Raw genomic sequence first — 19,162 nt, forward strand, 5'->3', positions numbered from 1 at the left:
TGTTGGTCAGCCAAACAGATTATTTTATGATAATTTAATGTTTATTGTCTTCTGTGTGTTCCACTCTGAAAAGGGTTGGTTTTTTTCTAGAATTTGACGGAGGTAATCTAACTTTCTTACTTTCTGTTTTGTGTTTTAAACATTTGGGCAAAATAAATTTGTCTTTCTTCAATTTGGTTATTTTTATTTTTTTCTTAAACTTAATTCCGAGTGGCATTAAAAAAGGCTTAAATCTACCTTGTCTTAAGCTGCAGGACCCCTGCTCACAATGCATGAGGAATTAACACTGCTGTTTCTCTTTTATTTTATTTTAATAAATCAGCATTTAGTCATCTTTAGCTTTAGCTAGAACCCCTCCCATCTACAAATGCAATAGTTTTGGTGAGAGGTTTTTAGCAATGTGGAGGAACATGGCAGAAACTACATGTTACAGCTAATGACGCCAGTTCAAAAACATTCTTTGCATATGTCAGTGCATGCCAAATAATGGGATGTCGTAACAGATTGAAAAGCTCTGCCATGTTATTTTAAGGCACATATTTGCGTGACTTAATGCTTGTGCTATTTTGTATGTGCATTCAGGTCACTCTCTTTCCTGGTGAAACTGGAACAGCTGGACCTGGGCAGCAATGAACTGGAAGTTTTGGTAAGACAACAACTCGTGCTTTCCAACCATATAATGTAATAAACAGTAGATAAGCTGAGTGCTCAAAAACGCCCTCAGTTGTACCATATAATAATCTATTTTAAGGTTCCCACTGCAGGTGCAGCACACACACTGAGTGACATGTTTCACAAATATCCTTCTCACATTCCCACCACAATAATTATGATCCAAACCACATGTTTACTTCACCTAACGCAGCAGAGCCTGTCTGCTTCACCTGAGGCCCTGCATGTAGCTTTCACCGCCCATACCTCACAATGAGCGCCACTTTAATCCTGGGAACGCCCACCATGTCCCAGAGGACGGTAAACAATTCCTCGTGACCTGATAAGGGCGGAGGCTGAGCAAATACCTGACATCACGATGAAACTTCGACTGCCATAAGCCACTGCTTCACTGACAGTCTCCTTAACCCTTTTAAACCCGGAGCAGCATCAGTTGTCTTCTGCTGTTTGATGCCTTTCACATGCATTTAAACCTTTAAAACCCAAGTAAATTGGTTTGACTTCTTTTGAAAACATGGCTAAAAAGACAGTGAGCATAACAGCAAGAGATGTGCAAGGAATTAGGAAAAGAAAATGACCTGAAATTTGTTTTTAGAATTATATTTAACTATATATTAAATTACTTTTTGCTACCTTTTTTGGCTTTTACATCTATCATTTATTTTATTGTTTTTTGGTGGTAAATATTTTTGGGGGGTTTTATTGCAACCCATAACTTGTAACTTTTTCCTGTGTTTTGTTTAATGGAATAAAGCCAGTATTTTTAGAGGGTCAGTTTCATTTATCATTTCAATTTAAGGTTATCTTGGCAGGCTTTAGCTCAGCGACTCAACAAATACTGACACTTTAACAAAAATGTGAAATCCCAAATGAGAAGAACTGTATTTAAAAATAGTTTTTCTTTAAGACATTGGCCTGTTAAACAGATATAAAAATATAAAAACAGATGAATAAAATCTGATTCTTTTTTTCAAACTGAACATTGTTTCTCTTGTAAAAACCATCTTAAAGATTGTGACTAAAAGGCAAAAAATCTATGTTCAACCACAAACTGACATCAAAGTGTTCATGAATGACTGATGCCTTTAATCATTCAATTCATCTACAGAGTGCGTGTCTTCTCGGGGCACATGATTCCCGTTTGCTGTGGTCTCGCATCCTCTGACAGTTTTTAAATGGAGCAGATTGACTTACTGTTGCGTGTGTTGATTAGAGCGTGCAGTTCCTGCATTTGCACTTCAAACATTAACAAAAATAGTCCAGCTGCTCCAGTGTTCTTATTTTTATCCATTTCTCTACTTCTTAGCCGGACACCCTCGGTGCTCTCCCCAACCTGAGGGAGCTTTGGCTGGATCGTAACCAGTTGTCCTCATTACCACCAGTAAGTACAGTTTAACTTTTTTTTTGTGTGTGTGTTTGTTGGTTTTTTAAAGCTGCCCTCTTGCAGAACGTTGTGTCTTTTCTCTTGAATTGTCCACATCTACACCCATGCAGAATTAACTCCCACTAGCAGATTTCTTCCTCTTGTTTGTGCACTTCAGGTAATGGTTATATTGTGCCTCTGTGGCTCACTCAAAGTATTGTTTATTGTGTTTGTGAAGGAGCTCGGGAACCTCCGGAGATTGGTGTGTCTGGATGTGTCAGAGAATCGTCTGGAGGAGCTTCCCTCAGAGCTCAACGGCCTCCTGGCTCTCACTGACCTGCTGCTCACACAGAACCTGCTGGAGGTCGTCCCGGACAGCATAGGTGAGAAAACACAAAGCAGACAGAAACATTAGCTCTTTTTACACAAGTATCCTGCAATACTGCTCCCAAAATGACTACTGCGCTGTCATTTTTTTTTTAAACCCAGAACCAGTCAGTGGTGGCATACTGCTGCACCAGTGTGGGATTTTTAGATAGCATACTGGCATTCTGCGAGCAATTTGAATTGTTGAAAAAAGGCGGATATCAAAGCAAGGTATGGACAAGATAAATATAGGAAAAAAAAAAAATGGGAGCCATATATATATATATATATATATATATATATATATATATATATATAACAAAAAGGGCAGTATCAGTGAGCAAAGGTGAGTATAATCAGATTGCAGGTAAGTAGGGACAGATAGCAGTTTTGGGGTGGGGAGGGGCAGGCAGAGCTTGTGGTCAAGGAAAAAAAGCAGGATTGGCGTCAGGCAGGCAGGCAGCGGAGCAGACGAATCCAGTAGGAACAGGGAGCGGGATCAATAAGGACAGGCGGGAAATCGATGTACCATCAGAACAATAAACAGCAGCCACAGGCATACGAGAACCAGGAAGTGCACAGGCAAAACTCATGGTCGGAGACAGAAGGCTGATGATTACAGAGGCAGGGAGGAGGAGAGGTGGTCAGAGGCGAGCCGAGTCAAAACCAGGAAAACAGTCCAAGAGTGAGTGCATGAAGGTCAGGCATGGAAGCAAAGACAACCTGGCAAAGAGTGAGTGGAGTGAGGCTGCTGCTTAAATACTGGCTTGATTGGAGATGAGGAGCAGCTGGGAGCACCAGGTGGAGGTGAAGAGCCTGACGGTGACAAGTAAAAATAGTAAAAAACAAGACGCAAAACTCAACAGAATGTTTTTGAGAAGTTTGATTATACACTGTTCGGGCTGTTGTTATAAATATGGTCATAATATGGCACATGACTCAAAAGTAGAGGTGACTGTGCCTTTGCCATCAGGGCCCCTCGGCTTTAGAATGACCCGTCTGACGAGATAAGGCCGGCGGATTCAGTGACTTCCTTTTAAATCATTTCTTAAAACTCATTGTTATAGACTTTATTTGATGTCATCTTTTTTTAAATTTTATTTTTTTTAATATGTGTCATCTATTTTAATTCCTTTTAATTTTGGTTTGATTGCTTTTATTGTTTCTGATAAATGACAGGTGAAATATCATTAGTATCACGTGATACACAAAGTTATTTACTAGTTAGTTATTTATATTACATTTATACATTTATTTACATTTATTTATACAGTTGTACATGATACACAAAGTTAGCTGGCGCCAGCACTTTACTTTTTTGCAAATCCCTGTGAAGAGCATTTTTAATAGTAGTTGGCCTTCAGACGACAAATAAAGTCATGTAAATGCAGTAAAATGTTTTAGAAAGTTTATAGAATAGATTTGAAAATTCATTAGAAAAAATGTTCGGGAACCTTAGGTAAGGAGCCGTCTGACCTAAATGTCTCCCAAGTCTGCGGACATTTTTTCGGTTGCTGTTCTTTCTTTTTGAGTTATCTGCTAACTGCCTTTTAAATCTCCTAGTGATGAATTACACACATAATGGTGTAACATTACCGGCTTGAACAGGCAATTTTGTATTAACTATTATCATAGTTATTCAGACATAGAAAACAGCTCTGCATTAAAACTGTGGAGGGGGCTTCATTAGTACGAGTGTGTTGTTTAGGGTCCTCCTGAGAGACATGAAAAATGATCCAGGAGGTCCACTTTGAGTAACAGCTTATATGTTTAGGGACTTATCAGACAGCAAAACAATGCACAACATTGTGCAATATTCGAAGACAGGATTTAACAATTGTGGAAAGCAATTTTTGCTGGATGACCCACTGCATCATTGAACTCGAGCCGTTCAGATAAATGAGCGAGCTGCATTTGTCATGCAGGATGCAAGTCGGCCTGAACGCTGCTATAGAAAAGCAGCATGGAAGAGGAAAATTATGTCAGAAAATCATTTAATTCATTGATACATGGTGCATAGTGAAGGAGCATGTGATTTATTGTTACGTGTTTATGAAACAGGGAGACAGAAATATGGCCAATATAGGGTGACATTAAAAAACAGAATTTTTTTCCTGGTACTTTTATTATTAGTGTCCCTTCTAGGAAAATGTGTAATTCTGGCATACCGAGGGAAACTTTGCCATTTAATTAGACAGCAGCAGATTAAGTAAAGTCAGGGGCAGGCCCGCTGTGTGTTGGGGGACGGTGCGCTGTTAAACAAGAACAGCACCGCCCTCTACTGGAATAACAATGCCAGTGAAGAGTCACACAGGCAATATCAAACAGCCTGTAATCTGTTTTATTTTACTCCAGAGCACGGGGACATATTGTCTATGTTGTCTTATTGCAACACTACAATAAAATGTTATTGTGTTTTGTGTCCAGGCTGCCTGAAGCAGCTTTCCATCCTGAAGGTGGACCAGAACAGACTGGCCCACTTGACTGATTCAATAGGAGAGTGTGAAAACCTCACAGAACTCGTCTTGACAGAGAACCTTTTACAGGTATGGAGACATAAACCACTTACAGCAGCCTCGCACTGACCTAGTTTGGATGTATGCGTGCACATCAATACCCAAGTCCAATTAACGGCTATTTAGCCTCATTATCATTTTCATTGAATATTAATGGCTTCTGTCTCACTCCCTCAAAGTCACTTCCTCGCTCGCTGGGCAAGCTGAAGAAGCTGACCAACCTGAATGTAGACCGCAACCGTTTGGGCAGCGTGCCCAAAGAGCTGGGCGGCTGTGCCAGCCTCAACGTTCTCTCACTGAGAGACAATCGCCTGGGCAAGCTGCCTGCTGAGCTTGCAGATGCCACAGAGCTGCATGTGCTGGATGTGGCTGGAAACAGGTAAATTTTACTTAACAGCCTGAACTGTAACTAATTTGTGCCAAGGTCAAAGATTTAGTTAGAATGCCTTTGCCAAAATGGACTTTTGGCGTTACCAGCATCCTGCAGAGACATTTATCCTCCAACTTTTCCTCATAATGCAATCACGAGCTAACAAAATAACAAGCTGCGGATGGATTTTTAAAGCCCTGGTGATGTATTATGGAAATTATGTATTGAAAAACCAAAAACAAATGCATCATTGTCAAAGGGTCTTTGGTAATTTCTGAAAGGTTATAGAGGGAGCAATGTTTCAGCAGAATTACGAAGATTATTCCTGTAATGCTTTGCCTCAAATTAAAAAGTTTCTGTGAATTTTTAACTTAAAGTCAGAGAGTTTTGTGATCACCATTTAATTATTTATGATCCAGGGGCGCATTTTATTTTTAGATATGGAAAAGGAAAGCTTGCGTCTCATCCTTCATGCCTTCTCTTATCCAGATTACAAAACCTGCCTTTTGCCCTGACAAACCTCAATCTGAAGGCCATGTGGCTCGCAGAGAACCAGTCACAGCCAATGCTCAAATTCCAGACAGAGGATGATGAGCGCACGGGAGAGAAGGTGCTGACCTGCTATTTACTGCCTCAGCAGCCTTCTCCGAGCCTAGGTGAGTGGCACTTAGTTAATGCAGTTTGAAGTTTTAATTGGATTGATATTGTTTTTCATTTGACATGTACAATAGGATAAGTCTCCGTCAATCATGCAAATGTGGAAGACATTTAATCTTCTGTACACGTGACCTCATCCAACTTAATCACAGTTGAAGTCACAGTAGTGTTACTTTATACTTATTTTATATTTTAATATGACACAGCCTGTTTTTGAGTCTTATCTGTTCAACAAATTAATCCATAAATCTGCCTTTTGAGTACTAAAATTCTAAGATTTGCAGCATGTAAATAGCCTCACTTATTCACTGTATTGACCGGAAGGAAATTTGGCTCGTATTGGAGCTTTACCATTTGTTGTAGTCATTTAGCTAACTAGTTGTAGCACATAAAACCACTCAGACAGGGTTCCCATGGGTCCTTAAAAAGTCTTAAAAGGCTTTGAATTCATTAATACAAAAATAAGGCCTTAATTGGTATTAAAATGTCTTTATTCTAAAGTCTTAATAATGCTCAGACAAGGCAAGTATTACGTTATGAGTCAACTTTTTTTAATGTTGCATTGTAAGATCACAAAATAAATAGTTACATCTAATTTGATTTTACTTACTTTTTTACTTAAAAAAAGAAAACTCGCTGGACTGTAATGTTTTATTTAACAATAAACATTTGTGCAGAATTGTTCCTAACCTTAAGGGGGAAAAAAATAGGTTATTTTTTTTGTGTGTGTTTGTCTTGTTTTGTTTTTCAATTTTGGCTACTGTAAAATTGGTCTTAGATTTCATCCCTGGTGACATTAAAAGCATCTTGAAAGGTCTAAATCTAATTTGCATTATGCTGTAGAAACCCTGGCTGCAGGACTTTTCAGGATCTTATTCTTGAAGCTGTCCACTGAAGATTAATCTACAGCTTCAAGCTCAGATTGACGTCTTTCTCTCCTTGTTCTTCGTGTTCCACAGAGAACCTGCTGCAGAACAGTGTGGATGACAGCTGGACGGACAGCAACCTCAACAGGGTGTCGGTCATTCAGTTCCAGGAAGAGACCAAGGCGGAGGATGAGGATGATGAGGCTGCTGCAGAGCGCAGAGTGAGTGTCATTTTATGTCCCCTTCATGTCATTTTACTCAGATAATGTTCTGTTTTGTCTTCCTGCTAATCAGCTTTGATACTTTACATCTCTGTGGTAATTTGTTTGAGCAAATCCTGATTGAAAATTGTTTTGCTTTAAGTGACATGTACTTTAATGAATCAAAGTTATGACCAACAAAAGTATTCGTGATGCGTACTCGTCTTCAAATGTATGTTTTTAATAATTTTTTCTTTGTTTCAGGGCCTTCAGCGCAGAGCCACGCCGCACCCCAGTGAGCTGAAGGTGATGAAGAAGGTGATTGAGGAGAGAAGGAATGAAGCTTACACATCCAGAGCGGATGGAGAAGAAGAGTCCCCTGATCCTCAGGTACATACATCATAGTGTAAACAGGGTTCCTGAGGGTCCTTAACATGTCTAAAAATGAAAATGAATTCAATTATATAAAATTACGCCTTAATATGTATTAAAATGTCTTAAATGAGTATTTCAAAAGTCTTTGAAATGCTCTGATATGGCAAGTATGATTTTTGCCAACTCGCCAACAAAAGCCAGGTATTTCTAACTTTTTTGCTGGACTGGAATGTTTTATGTAACAATAAACATTTAGCCAAAATTGTCCTTAACCTTATGAAACTCCACTTTTTGCATCATTATTCAGGGGTGCATCCTGAATTAATCAAACTGTTGCAACTGCTTTGTTTTTAGGAGAAACGGCTCAGTGACCTCTCCAATCAGAGCCATGACTCCCAGGTGTCCAACAGCACGCTGTCGGCCACCTCCCATGAGGACAGACAAAATGTGACAGTGGCCTCTCAGAGGGAAGACCTCGTGGACGGCCACTCCCCTCAGGATGAGGAGGAGCTGGATGAGATGGAGGTGGAGTACATTGAGGTGAATATTTGAAACATGTTATGTGTTATTCCCCATTTGAGGATTCTTCCAACCAAAAGGAAGTCTTTGTGGTCCCGTTTTCTTCTAATTAAATCTCAACCTCTCTTCTCTCCAGCCCACTGTGCACTTTGCAGAGGAGCCCATCATCCGTGGTTTGGATGACGACGACGAGGAGGACGGGGAAGACGGTGAGCGGAGTGACGAAGAAGAGAGGCCGGCTTTCCCCGCTGAGAAGCAGCGTCTGATCAGAAAGGACACGCCACACTACAAGAAGCACTTCAAGATCACCAAGCTGCCCAAGCCCGAGGCGGTGGCTGCGCTGCTGCAGGGCTTCAGTCCTGACGGCATGAACTCTTCGACACAAGCTGCGGAGGACGAGCAGGACGAGGAGGACGAGCAAAGCATTCACACCCCTCAGCACCATCACAGGATGGAGGAGCACGAGGACAGCCGGCTGCAGGTTAACTCCAGTCAAGTAAAGGTAAAAACGAGATCCACACACGGTTAGGGTGCATTTTAGGAATATGGAGGATAGAAACTGTAAATAGAAAGAAAAAACATTATTTTCTCTAAATTTGCACACACATAAAGAAATCTACTCCATAGTCTTATATTGTCTGTACATTACACACCAGATCAGGTAGTTAACATATTTCTGCTTAAATATTCTGTTTATGTTGTCAGAATATATTTAAATTGAATATATTTTTTGCTTGCTCATTGCATCTATGCAGACACTTAATACTGTATGCATAGAGTGCCCTGACCACCTTGCAAGTTGCATTTGGTTTGGAGTGGGCTGCCAGCATATATTAAGGATGTGGCATTGCATGCAAGGTCATTGTGGAAATCAAAATGTCTACTTTTGTTGCTCTAAAACAAGGTGTTTTTCTTAGGAGTTGATTTTGTGGTTAAACCACAAACTTGACATGTCCCCAAACTTTGCTTTGTCTTTTCTCTGTCCCATGCAAGGACAAGATGTCCTTCACCAAACGCCTGCAAACACTCAGACAAAAATTTCCACCTCACATCATTTAGATTTCTTTGACTCATAAACAACAAAAATTAACAGATATTGTCTCGTACTTGGAGACGCATTAGAAATTCACTGTGCTTCCACGTGAGATAGCTTCTTAATCTTTCCAAAACTAACACACCAGATATAAGTTCTTTAATGTCAGATGATAAATGTCCTTCCACACGAGCAGCTGCAGGCCTTTCTTGCACAACACTAGCCCAGTTCAGCACTAAACTTCTCCTGATTTAATTGAATAATGACATTTTCACACTCTGCTCTTGTAACATTATGCGTGTGTGTGCTCGTTAAGTGTGAATGGCGTGACTGAAGTCTGCTCAGGAGCCGCTTATGAAAATGAATGTCCTTATTATTGATCAGTAGTATTTGGGGAGAACTGATGAAGTATTTTTTGATTCATCACGCTGATTGTAGAAATCCTTTTTAACACTCAAAAATTATTATCTCACCAAATCTTGTGTGTGTGTGTGTGCGCGCGTGTGTGTGTGTTTGTGAATGTGGGTGTGTTTGTGTGACCTCAGACCAACCAGAGCTTATACCGGCAGAGCTGGAAGGTGAGATCCAACCGGCTCAAAAATCTTCTACGGGATGTTTAACTTACTGCGAGTAAAAATTTATGGCTGTACCCAACTCAGAATATTTTATTGGATTTGGCTGTTTAGTATGTTTTACATTTTTTTCCATGTAGATTTTAATGCTGCATTCATGTGCTCTCCGAGTTGAAAAGTCGTTCTTCTGACTTTGGTTAGTTCATGAGCTTTAAGTCCAAATGTGGAAACGAAAGTGATGTACAAAGAAAATGTGCTTTATTTAATTACTCTTCAACAGCAGGTCGATAACAGTTTTAGGCATAAGTAATTTTGTCCCGCACTTGTTACTGCACCCATAGATCCTCTAAACTACAAGTATTGCTTCACTTTACTAATGCTAATAAATACATTTACTAACTAATCAAGGAAACTTGATGTGGCAACTAATGGTTACAACAACCTAATACCATATTACAAATCACACGTGAGCATTTACATGCTGGAAGTTCAAAACATATTTTTTTTCAACACCAAATGAATGCAGAACAAGAGTTTGAACAAGATTTGGCAGGATGTTCAGGGTGACAGTGATATTTACATAATATGGTAAACAAGCCAAGTTGGTTAATGCATGCTAACTACGGCACTGACAGATCAGAAATGTGCAACATATTTTGCACCAGAAATCAGAAAAAAGCCAGAGGCTGTATCGTATTAAGTTGCAGTGAGTTGTAAATCCACCACTTCTAATCAGAAGGCAGAAGATAACGTTATCCTGGAGTCTGACCAGGAAAAGTCTCTCTTCCTCCGTGCAGCTGCCTCCGTCTGACTCAGACTCACACTGGGTCTGTGTCTGCAGCTGCCTTGTACCAAAGAGTAGAGTGAAAGTGAGGAGTGCTCAGTCTACAGCTACATTTGGGGACTGAAATGTCCCCAGATGTACACAGCAATATGACTAACCAAAAACAAAACAAAAAAAGATTGCTCAGTTTAAAGAGTCTCAATTTACTGAGGGGTCTCCAACTGATGATTCGAATCTTTGACTTTCAGGGGTCAACCCTAAAATACTCTTCATTGTTCCTGTAAATCAAATTCAGCAAAATTTATTTTCATGATCGCTTTTATTTTCTTAAATATTTTTTGTTAAACTCTCTGTGAATTACGTTTGACAGTCACCTTGTAGATATTTTGGCTTTTTGCAGACTGAAGGTGTACTAAAACCTTGTACAGTTTCTCTTTTGAACAGCATAAGCCTGTTGTCCAAGTTAAAACTTGCTCCTGGAGGAATTTGCTTTCTGTGGTGTGGAGACTGGGCTAATTCTGGTTTGGGAGCTTTTGCCTTCTCTTGTCCGCTCTCTCTACACTATGTGTGTTGCTCTGTAGCTCAGCTCCTTGGTCTTGTCTCTTCATCTCTGCCTGTATTTGCTTCTGGTGGCTGGGGAGTGAGTGTGGGATCGCTTCTGCTTCAAGGTGGTCCATCTCAGTGGACTTCAAAGTTCCCAAAACCTGAAAGCGGACAGTTGAGTGTGGGGTGTGTTTGGTGAAGTTTATGGAAAGTGTGAGAAAGTGTGTGTGTGAGCATATTTTTATTTTGGCCTGACTAATCCGCATGCCTCTCGCTGGTTCCTGTCCTAACAGGGGGTGTCATTTGATCAAGTCAATAATCTGCTGATTGAACCTGCTCGAATTGAGGAGGAAGAGGTCTGTACATACTCTTTCCCGTCCAGTATGTTTCTCTGTGTCCCTCACTCACCCACTCATTCACCCACCTGTATTCAGAGGTGGAGAAAGTTCCCACAGAAACCCATGGTTAATCCAAGCCAATCACTAGGGACCCCCTAACAACTCATCGATGAGACGGGCAGTGTGGCAGAACCTGAATGCAGGAATGAAGTAGACATTTATTGCATTAATGGGTTATTCACTGGACAGCAGGAGTTGCATGGTGGTTGCAGGTTTTACAAATGTCTTGTTTAATTGCATCCTTGGAAATTAGACTCTTAGCTCTTTATAGTAGGGGTTTACCGATATTGGTTTTTCAGGGCTGATAACAATTATTAGTAGTTAATGAGACCGAAAACCGATATTTGGAATCAATATAGATTTACAATAAAAATGAAAATCTTTCTGTCAATATTTAGAATTTGGAATATAACAAACTTCAACGCCGTCTTTGGGCAAATGTTTAATCAAAACTGAAATGTTCAACATCATATGCAGCAAGTTCCCTGCAGCTTGTTTTATATACAGTCAAGTGAAAAGTGAAGAGTTTTAGAAAGAAAAGGTTCACTTCCATGCTGACACTTTCTTTGCACTTTTTAGTTAATTAATTTTATCAGCGATCATTAAAATGAAATGCTGATACAGATAATCGGCAAATGCCAAATATCGGCCCCAATGATCAGCCAGGCCGATAATCTGACTCCATAACAGTAATATATATTTTTCGTCTCTATTGTTTATCTGTATCTGTAACATCTGGGAGATGCCGTCGAATATGCGTGAATATGTTGAATGTGTTTCCATTCACATATCCTACCACAGTGGAGCAACGCAGACATACCGTCATCATTTAATACACAACTCTCTCTCCTTGTTGACCTTAAAACCTAAAAGCCAGCGGGTCTCCCAACAGCATTTTATTTGTGCGCACCATTAGGTGACGGAGTCTCCCATCAGCTTGTTGTACTAATTTCAGCACCTGTCGCTGCGGGGAATTGTAAGGTGTTACAGCTAAAAGTTTACATTTGTAAATTTGGGTCGACATCATGTGCATCAGTCCACATGTCATATATTCTGTGTACCCCGAACTTTGACCCCTGTACGACAGATAGGCTCGAATACGCTAATATTGTGCTGTACATACCAGCAACATACACACAACAACACCAGAGTCAGTACTGCAGCTTTGTATCGAACAGTTTCACCATGACAACTGCTTCTTTCATCGCACCGCCCTCGCAGCATTACCCATTTCAAAAGTGATCCACCATATTTATTAGTCACAGAGACTAACAGTGAGCATTCGACTTACTCCTGATTATTTGAAAACATGTAGTAACACTGATTTGGAGGAGGTTTCAGCAGTCCTTTTAATTTTTCTCTTTAATCATTTGTAGACTCCATTTCTTTTTTAGTTTATACAGGAAAAGATTAAGCCTCAGAATTTGCGTGTTGAGTCTTGCGTCATCCAGGAAAGCCGGTTACTTACACAGAATAATGTTTAATCTCTGAGTTTGTTTGGCCTTCCTCTGAATAAACAGTGCTCAGTAAATATTAAGTACAGAACTCTGAGTTACATCATAGTCTGTAATGTCACATGACTTTTGGTAATTAACATATCGTTGCATGTAACGCAGAATCGACCACCCCTGTGTTTGCAGTGAACAGCGGCTTCGCTCACAGCACAGCACAGCACCCGAGACAACAAAAACTTTTGTTGGTCGTCCTGCAAATACTCTTTATTTGTTGAAAACCCTGATCCTAACAAGACATTATTAGTCCCCTGGATGCCTGCATCTCTAAAATGTTTATACATTTTAGGCAGTATATGATTGTGTGCCTATTTCCCACCCTGCTATTTTCTTCTAAAATGTCGGCAAAACCCCGAATAGCTAAAACTTTGACTGTAGACACAGTCGTGTGAATCTCAGTCCAGCATCAGGTTCTGCCCCACTACGTCTCTGCCACCTTTCCTCTGCTTCTGCTGCTTCGCTCCTTTTCATCCTCTGTCCACGCTGTGTTGCCCTGGAGTGAATGGGCTGCTTCACCAACTTCCTCCAGGTGTTTTTGTTTAGCAGGTAACTCAACGGCCGACCAGAGGAGGAGGAGCTCCGCACTGACGAAGATGGATGAAGTTTACTTCTCAGTAGTCTCATTTTCATATTGTAAAAAATGTATAGATGCATATGACTAAAGTTTGAAATGTTCAAATGGTAATACTTACACTGTTAAAGGGAAAGATGTCGGCCTGTGAGCCCCCAGTTTAGAAAAGCAGTACGTTGTATAATATCGCATACAAGCCCAATTTTAAAAAAGGCCCACTATTCCCTTAATCTGTAGTTTTTTATTTCATTTTGAACTGTCTTTTTTTTATTATTATTTTTTCATTATGTTAAAAGCTGTTTAGACTTGGTGAAGAAAACCTATTCTGAAACTTGTCAGTAGAAACATTTAAGTTTCTTTTAGTATTGCATGGAAAATGTATTATGTATTTATGTCTGCCTTGTTTGCCTTGGAAAGGATTAATGTTACGTCATTATGGTGAATGCAAGGGTATCAATACAACAAGTCCAAAACCGTCTCCACATCCAGGACACAGCACACTCTTTTCATCTGTTTCTCAACATTTCTCCCTTTTCTTTCCACCTGTCCCTCATTTGTCTGCAGTTCCTCCCTCTTTGTGCATGGCTTGCAAGTACACAGAATATACACAGTCTGTTATGCCATATTTAGTGTGTATTTCATGTTATAAAGTCCCTCCTCCAGTTCATACACAAGACGCACTGTATGTTTTCAGTTAGAGTCAAGCCTCTGTGAGTCAAATTCAAGAGGGCTTTAGACAGTTTATGTTTCCACTTTGCGTATGTCTGAAGTCTACTGTCAGTTGAGTGGTTACTGGTAGATGACAAATGAGGTTTTTTGGCCATCCTGTTTTTAATGTCCTTACAAACACAAAACTTCCCCACATACAGCACAACTTTCTTTTTCAACCTGAACCCTGTTTTCCCATGTTTGTTGAGTCTAAGTAATTAATGAAACCTACAGACACAGACCCTTTTGTGAAAGATAAGGAGCCGCCTGGTTTAAACAGAAACCTCCCTGAAATCACTCACGCCAAACCCACCAGATCAAATTCAAATATACAGTAACGCACTTAATTCAAAGAAGACAGAAATGAAATGAGAATCATAAAAACTGTCTTGGTTTGTCTTTCCACTGTTCCAACAATCACCAACTCTGAAATATTGCCGGTTTTATACATGCTGAAATTACTGTGTATGTACATTTAGTGTGGTGGGTTTGGCAATAGTGATTTTGAGGCAGTTTCAAGCTTAACAAAACTTCCTCTTTAACAAAAAGGTCTATCTCTGTAGGTATCCTTTCCACAACTTTCCTAGACACTTAGAATATCAATCTGACCCCATCAGTGGCAAAAACAAGCACTTTTAGCAGAAATAAATTACATGTGCAAACATGTCCTGCAGCCCACTTGTTCAATTTCAAAAGTTGTTGCTCTCATTAGTCACTTAGACACTAAAACGTGAAAACAGGGTCAAGTTTGAAAAATACGATATACCCTTTTAAATGTCTCCAAAGCTTAAGTCACAAATCATCCACCTTCCACTTAAAACTGACATTAGGCTCCAGAAGTCAAAGTTTCTCTCCATCCATCTGTTAGCATGACAGGATGCTGCTGTGTTAACATTGACACCACCTTCTGGCAGAAAGAGGGAGGTGACCCAGAGCATATAGCCTAAAGCTAAAGCCTTACTAAAGAGTAACTACACTCCCAAACCATTTTTCTCCAGTTGAAAAGCAATATATTTGAGTAATCAATAGTGTTGTTGGTTTTATCATCAACTCAGCCCCCCTTTGCCCCCCCATCACTGCCCCCTGTGTTTGTGTGTGATGGATAGGGAGGTGCTGTGGATCAAGAGGTGGCACGGCGTGATGACTGACGTCTCTTAGCCCCTGTCACAGCTCAGTCCATTTTTTTAGACTTTTTTCACATTCCGGGGAGAAGGTACAAGCCAAAAGTGGGAGTTAAGTTACTCTTTAAGATGTGAAAATAAATGACAGTCATCTTAAAGAAAAAATAAAAATAAAAATAGCCACATTGTGGGCTCACCTCCCTCTCAATCTGTCCTGAGCTGAGTGATGTTTAGAGGGGTTTCATTAGTAATTTTGTTGACTCCCCCCTCCTCAACTTGCAGCACACGCTGACCATAATGCGACAAACAGGCGGTCTGGGGATCAGCATTGCAGGAGGGAAAGGATCGACACCGTACAAGGGAGATGACGAGGTATGATGTGTAACAAGTCTTGATAGGTTTAAGAAATCAGAAGCTCTAGATTCTGCATATTAATTTCTCTTTTGTTGATGTGTTTAGGGAATCTTCATCTCCAGAGTATCTGAGGAAGGTCCTGCAGCCAGAGCAGGGGTGAAAGTGGGAGACAAACTCCTGGAGGTAAAACAATTTGTGTACTTTTCCTTTAACAACACTTACCTTGGTTCTACAGCAAAAACGTTAAATTAACAGAACTGCAAGTCATTCGCTCTCTCTGTTTGTCTCAGGTGAATGGAGTGGTCCTCCATGAAGCTGAACATCACACAGCCGTTGAAGCTCTTCGTAGCTCCGGTGCAACAGTTTCCATGTCGGTGCTGCGAGAGCGCATGGTGGAGCCAGAGAACGCCATCACCACCACGCCGCTGAGGCCGGAGGACGACTACTTCCCCCGGGAGAGACGGAGTAGTGGCATCGCCTTCAACTCGGATACGACTCCTAGTGGACCTCGACAGCGGCTCTCCACCTGCTTGATCCGGAACGACAAGGGGTTGGGGTTCAGCATCGCAGGGGGCAAAGGCTCCACGCCCTACCGCACAGCGGACACGGTGAGACATAAAAACACACCCATAACTCCACTCTGACTAACATAGACTACACTGTTATTTGGGGTATGGCTGTCATACTTTAATCTCATCATCATATTTAAGGCTTTTATATGTTTATGTTTCCCTGATGCATTCAAGGTCTTTGATTTCTGTCTTAACAGTTTTTGGCTATAAAAAATGGTTGAATTCTTGCAATTAGAAAAAAAATAGACAACATACTTTTCAATCCAGCTGGCAAGTTGTGACGTTCAGAAGCCACTAGGCCAAATGTACAGGCTTTGCTGGTCTAAAGGATTTAATGTGGCAAAATATCCATTATTTACATGATTTTTGTTTTCTTCAGGTTTCAAGTTTTATTTGTCAACAGAACTGATCTACGGCCGGAGTTGGGCCAACTCCGGGCTGCTAGTTGATTAGGCCTGATTGAAAGCTTTTGACACCATCTACTAGCTAATCGCTGATGATAAGTTCTGAAGTTGGGAAGCTGGGTGACAGAGTGTTTGCAGTAACTGTCTCCGTCACAGCGATCTGTCTTTTAACAGTGTCTATTCTAGCCGCAGCGTTTACAGTCATCACCAGGGAGACGGAGATATGAATAGCCAGCCCTGACACCTGATAGGTCCAGTGTAGCTGGATGGGCTGAGGTGTATATTTGGGCCAGTGCAATACTGCTTTGCAACTTGTGCAACCCAGCGAGCCCACAAAGAGGAAAGGACTCATAAACTCATGATTTAGGCGGTCTGACTGTAAGTCTTGCCTCTCTTGGATGCAGTGACTTGGTTGGTTATTGGTTGATCTGAGGAGGAGGTGCAGTGGACTTTGCTCCTGCATGTGTTTGCACATTTTGTTTTGGCGAGAGTTCGGCTTTTTTAACAAAGTGTGTTATCTATCAGGAGAAAGGGGACAACATGTCTCGGGGGTTGTGGTTTCTTAATGAGCTGCTTGTGCTGCAGAGTCTGATTATGTCTTACCAATCAAAGATGCTATTAATCATTGGTAATAATATATGGGTTTCTTTGTTTATGTTTACAGCTTTAAATCACAGTTTGTGCCATTGTGGGCTGCTAATACCTTATTATCCTTTAATTAATCACCGCTGGCACGCTTTACTGTAAATAGGTAGTTCTATTTTTGGCTCATATCCACGCTGTAGACAGCTCACAGATAGCACACTGATTCATCACAGCATTGCAGCCTGTTGCACCAGACCACTTTACCACCAACCAAGTTAAAACACAGACAGGAGAGGCCAGCAAGTATCTGTGGAATGATAAGGTAACTTCTGTCTCTTGTTGGGACGTTTTTTGCTTCAGATCATTAGCAACGTCTTTTTTTTTTTACATACAGTTCTAAAAGTTGAAGCTGAGGTTGATGCTTGATTTTCCCTAAAAGAAAGGGGGAAAATTTCATAAGTACCAGGTCTTAAACGTTATTAAATTATCTTAAATTTGAATCTGTAAAGTCGCAATTGTAACAAACATGTTAAAGAGCTGTAGACACCATGCTCTGCCTGTATTTTCTTATTTTCTTGTTTTGCTTTGTTCGGGACATTTCTCGGTGTTTACCCCCCCACCGTGCAGATGAGGTTGGAAAACGTAACAACCAAGTAGTGGCAGCATGCATCCAAGAGGAAGCTACGAAAACAGCAGACAGAGCGCCAGATAAAAACAAATATAGCGATGTGAAATGCCAAGTAGTCAAAGCTCGTTCTAAAACGAGGGCTGGCTTTCACTTTGGCTGCCGTGTGTGTTTACAAACAGTAACCGACAATTCTTGCATACTAAACTTTTCAACACATTGAAAGAAACAGTCTTAGAAAGTGCTTCTTAATTCTGTGTAATATAGTCATAAATGTAGTGGCCGTTTCAACATACCATAGTTTCGAGGTCACTTAGCCTGCAAGGTGTCTCAGCTTTGGCTCATGTTGCATCTCCATTGCGTAAAATCCCAATACTCAGGAAAAAACTTTAATGAGGTTTATTTTGGAATGCAGTAGAATACAAAATACTAACTTGATGTCCTATTCCTCACATAAAACGGTTAAAAAAAACAAAAAACACGATTAAGCCTGCATTTTAACAGAAATACTACAATAAATAATGCAACTATAAACGTGTCTACTGCTATACACCATTCAAAATATACAGAAACTGTTATGTAAACCTAAGTAAAATCAGAACCTATGTTATATGTCATATAGCAACACAAACATTTAACCAAGTAAAAGGATGTGATCAAGTGGCTCTTACGATGCATATAAAAGTTTAACATCTGACTATGTCTCTCATCTGTTTTCAGGGAATCTACATCTCTCGCATCGCAGAAGGGGGAGCAGCACACAAAGACAGCACGCTGCGTGTCGGCGACAGGGTGATCTCTGTAAGTACGACCCACCGCCTCCATCCACAGCTCCGTCTAACTAGTATTCAATGTGATAAAAAACTGTTTTCTTTACAATGTTTTTATGGATGTCCCTCCCTTTTCGCTTCCTTGATTAGCGCCAGTTAAAACTTCAAGAGTGGGTTCAAATATGATACAATATAGCCTGATAAATGGACATTGGTTTTAGTTATAGTTTTGGAGATTGCTAAAGAACGTGGCCTGATAATGTAACCTATAATCAATATAGATCTGGGGCCTCAGTTTTCCAGAGATTGTCCCATCTAAGCAATGTAAAGGAAACACTTATGTCATCATTGCTATATGTTTTAAAATGTCCACTGTGAATGTGCTCACATCACTGCTCTCATCATTCAGGCTCAGTTCTTAAGTAGCTCTCATGCCGACCACATGCAGAAAATAACACTCACACATCAAACCCACAAGTTTGCAGATGAAATACTAATACAGTCCTCATTGTAATGTAAACCAGAGTCCGTCCTCGAATGCAAACCGTTTTGTACTTTTGGTTAAATATTCCAGCATTTAGATTTTTACTGCTAAGATGTTCCTGCATGACGTCACTGTGCTCTTTTGTTTCTTCCACTGATCACACTCCACGCTCGACTTTGCTCTCTTTTTTTCTCTCTCAGCATATTAGAAACGCTTTGTGTTG

General features: G+C 40.4%; 1 protein-coding gene across 11 annotated transcripts in view; it reads left to right on the forward strand.

Moving 5' to 3' along the window:
• Positions 1-19,162, forward strand: part of scrib (scribble planar cell polarity protein) — a 100,136-nt gene that overhangs the window by 44,862 nt on the left and 36,112 nt on the right. For all 11 annotated transcript variants that reach the window (XM_088072051.1, XM_088072044.1, XM_088072045.1 and 8 more), the window contains exons 6-20: positions 583-646; positions 1,979-2,053; positions 2,274-2,418; positions 4,829-4,947; positions 5,097-5,296; positions 5,777-5,943; positions 6,904-7,031; positions 7,275-7,400; positions 7,740-7,925; positions 8,041-8,406; positions 11,130-11,192; positions 15,428-15,517; positions 15,605-15,682; positions 15,790-16,107; positions 18,406-18,486. In XM_088072051.1, the coding sequence (XP_087928177.1) occupies positions 583-646; positions 1,979-2,053; positions 2,274-2,418; positions 4,829-4,947; positions 5,097-5,296; positions 5,777-5,943; positions 6,904-7,031; positions 7,275-7,400; positions 7,740-7,925; positions 8,041-8,406; positions 11,130-11,192; positions 15,428-15,517; positions 15,605-15,682; positions 15,790-16,107; positions 18,406-18,486 (2,206 nt within the window). The remainder of the gene's footprint in view (positions 1-582; positions 647-1,978; positions 2,054-2,273; positions 2,419-4,828; positions 4,948-5,096; positions 5,297-5,776; positions 5,944-6,903; positions 7,032-7,274; positions 7,401-7,739; positions 7,926-8,040; positions 8,407-11,129; positions 11,193-15,427; positions 15,518-15,604; positions 15,683-15,789; positions 16,108-18,405; positions 18,487-19,162) is intronic.

Source organism: Plectropomus leopardus, chromosome 21, assembly GCF_026936395.1.
Source record: "Plectropomus leopardus strain MGB_pleo_1.0 chromosome 21, ASM2693639v1, whole genome shotgun sequence".
NCBI classification, from domain to species: Eukaryota; Metazoa; Chordata; class Actinopteri; order Perciformes; family Serranidae; genus Plectropomus; species Plectropomus leopardus.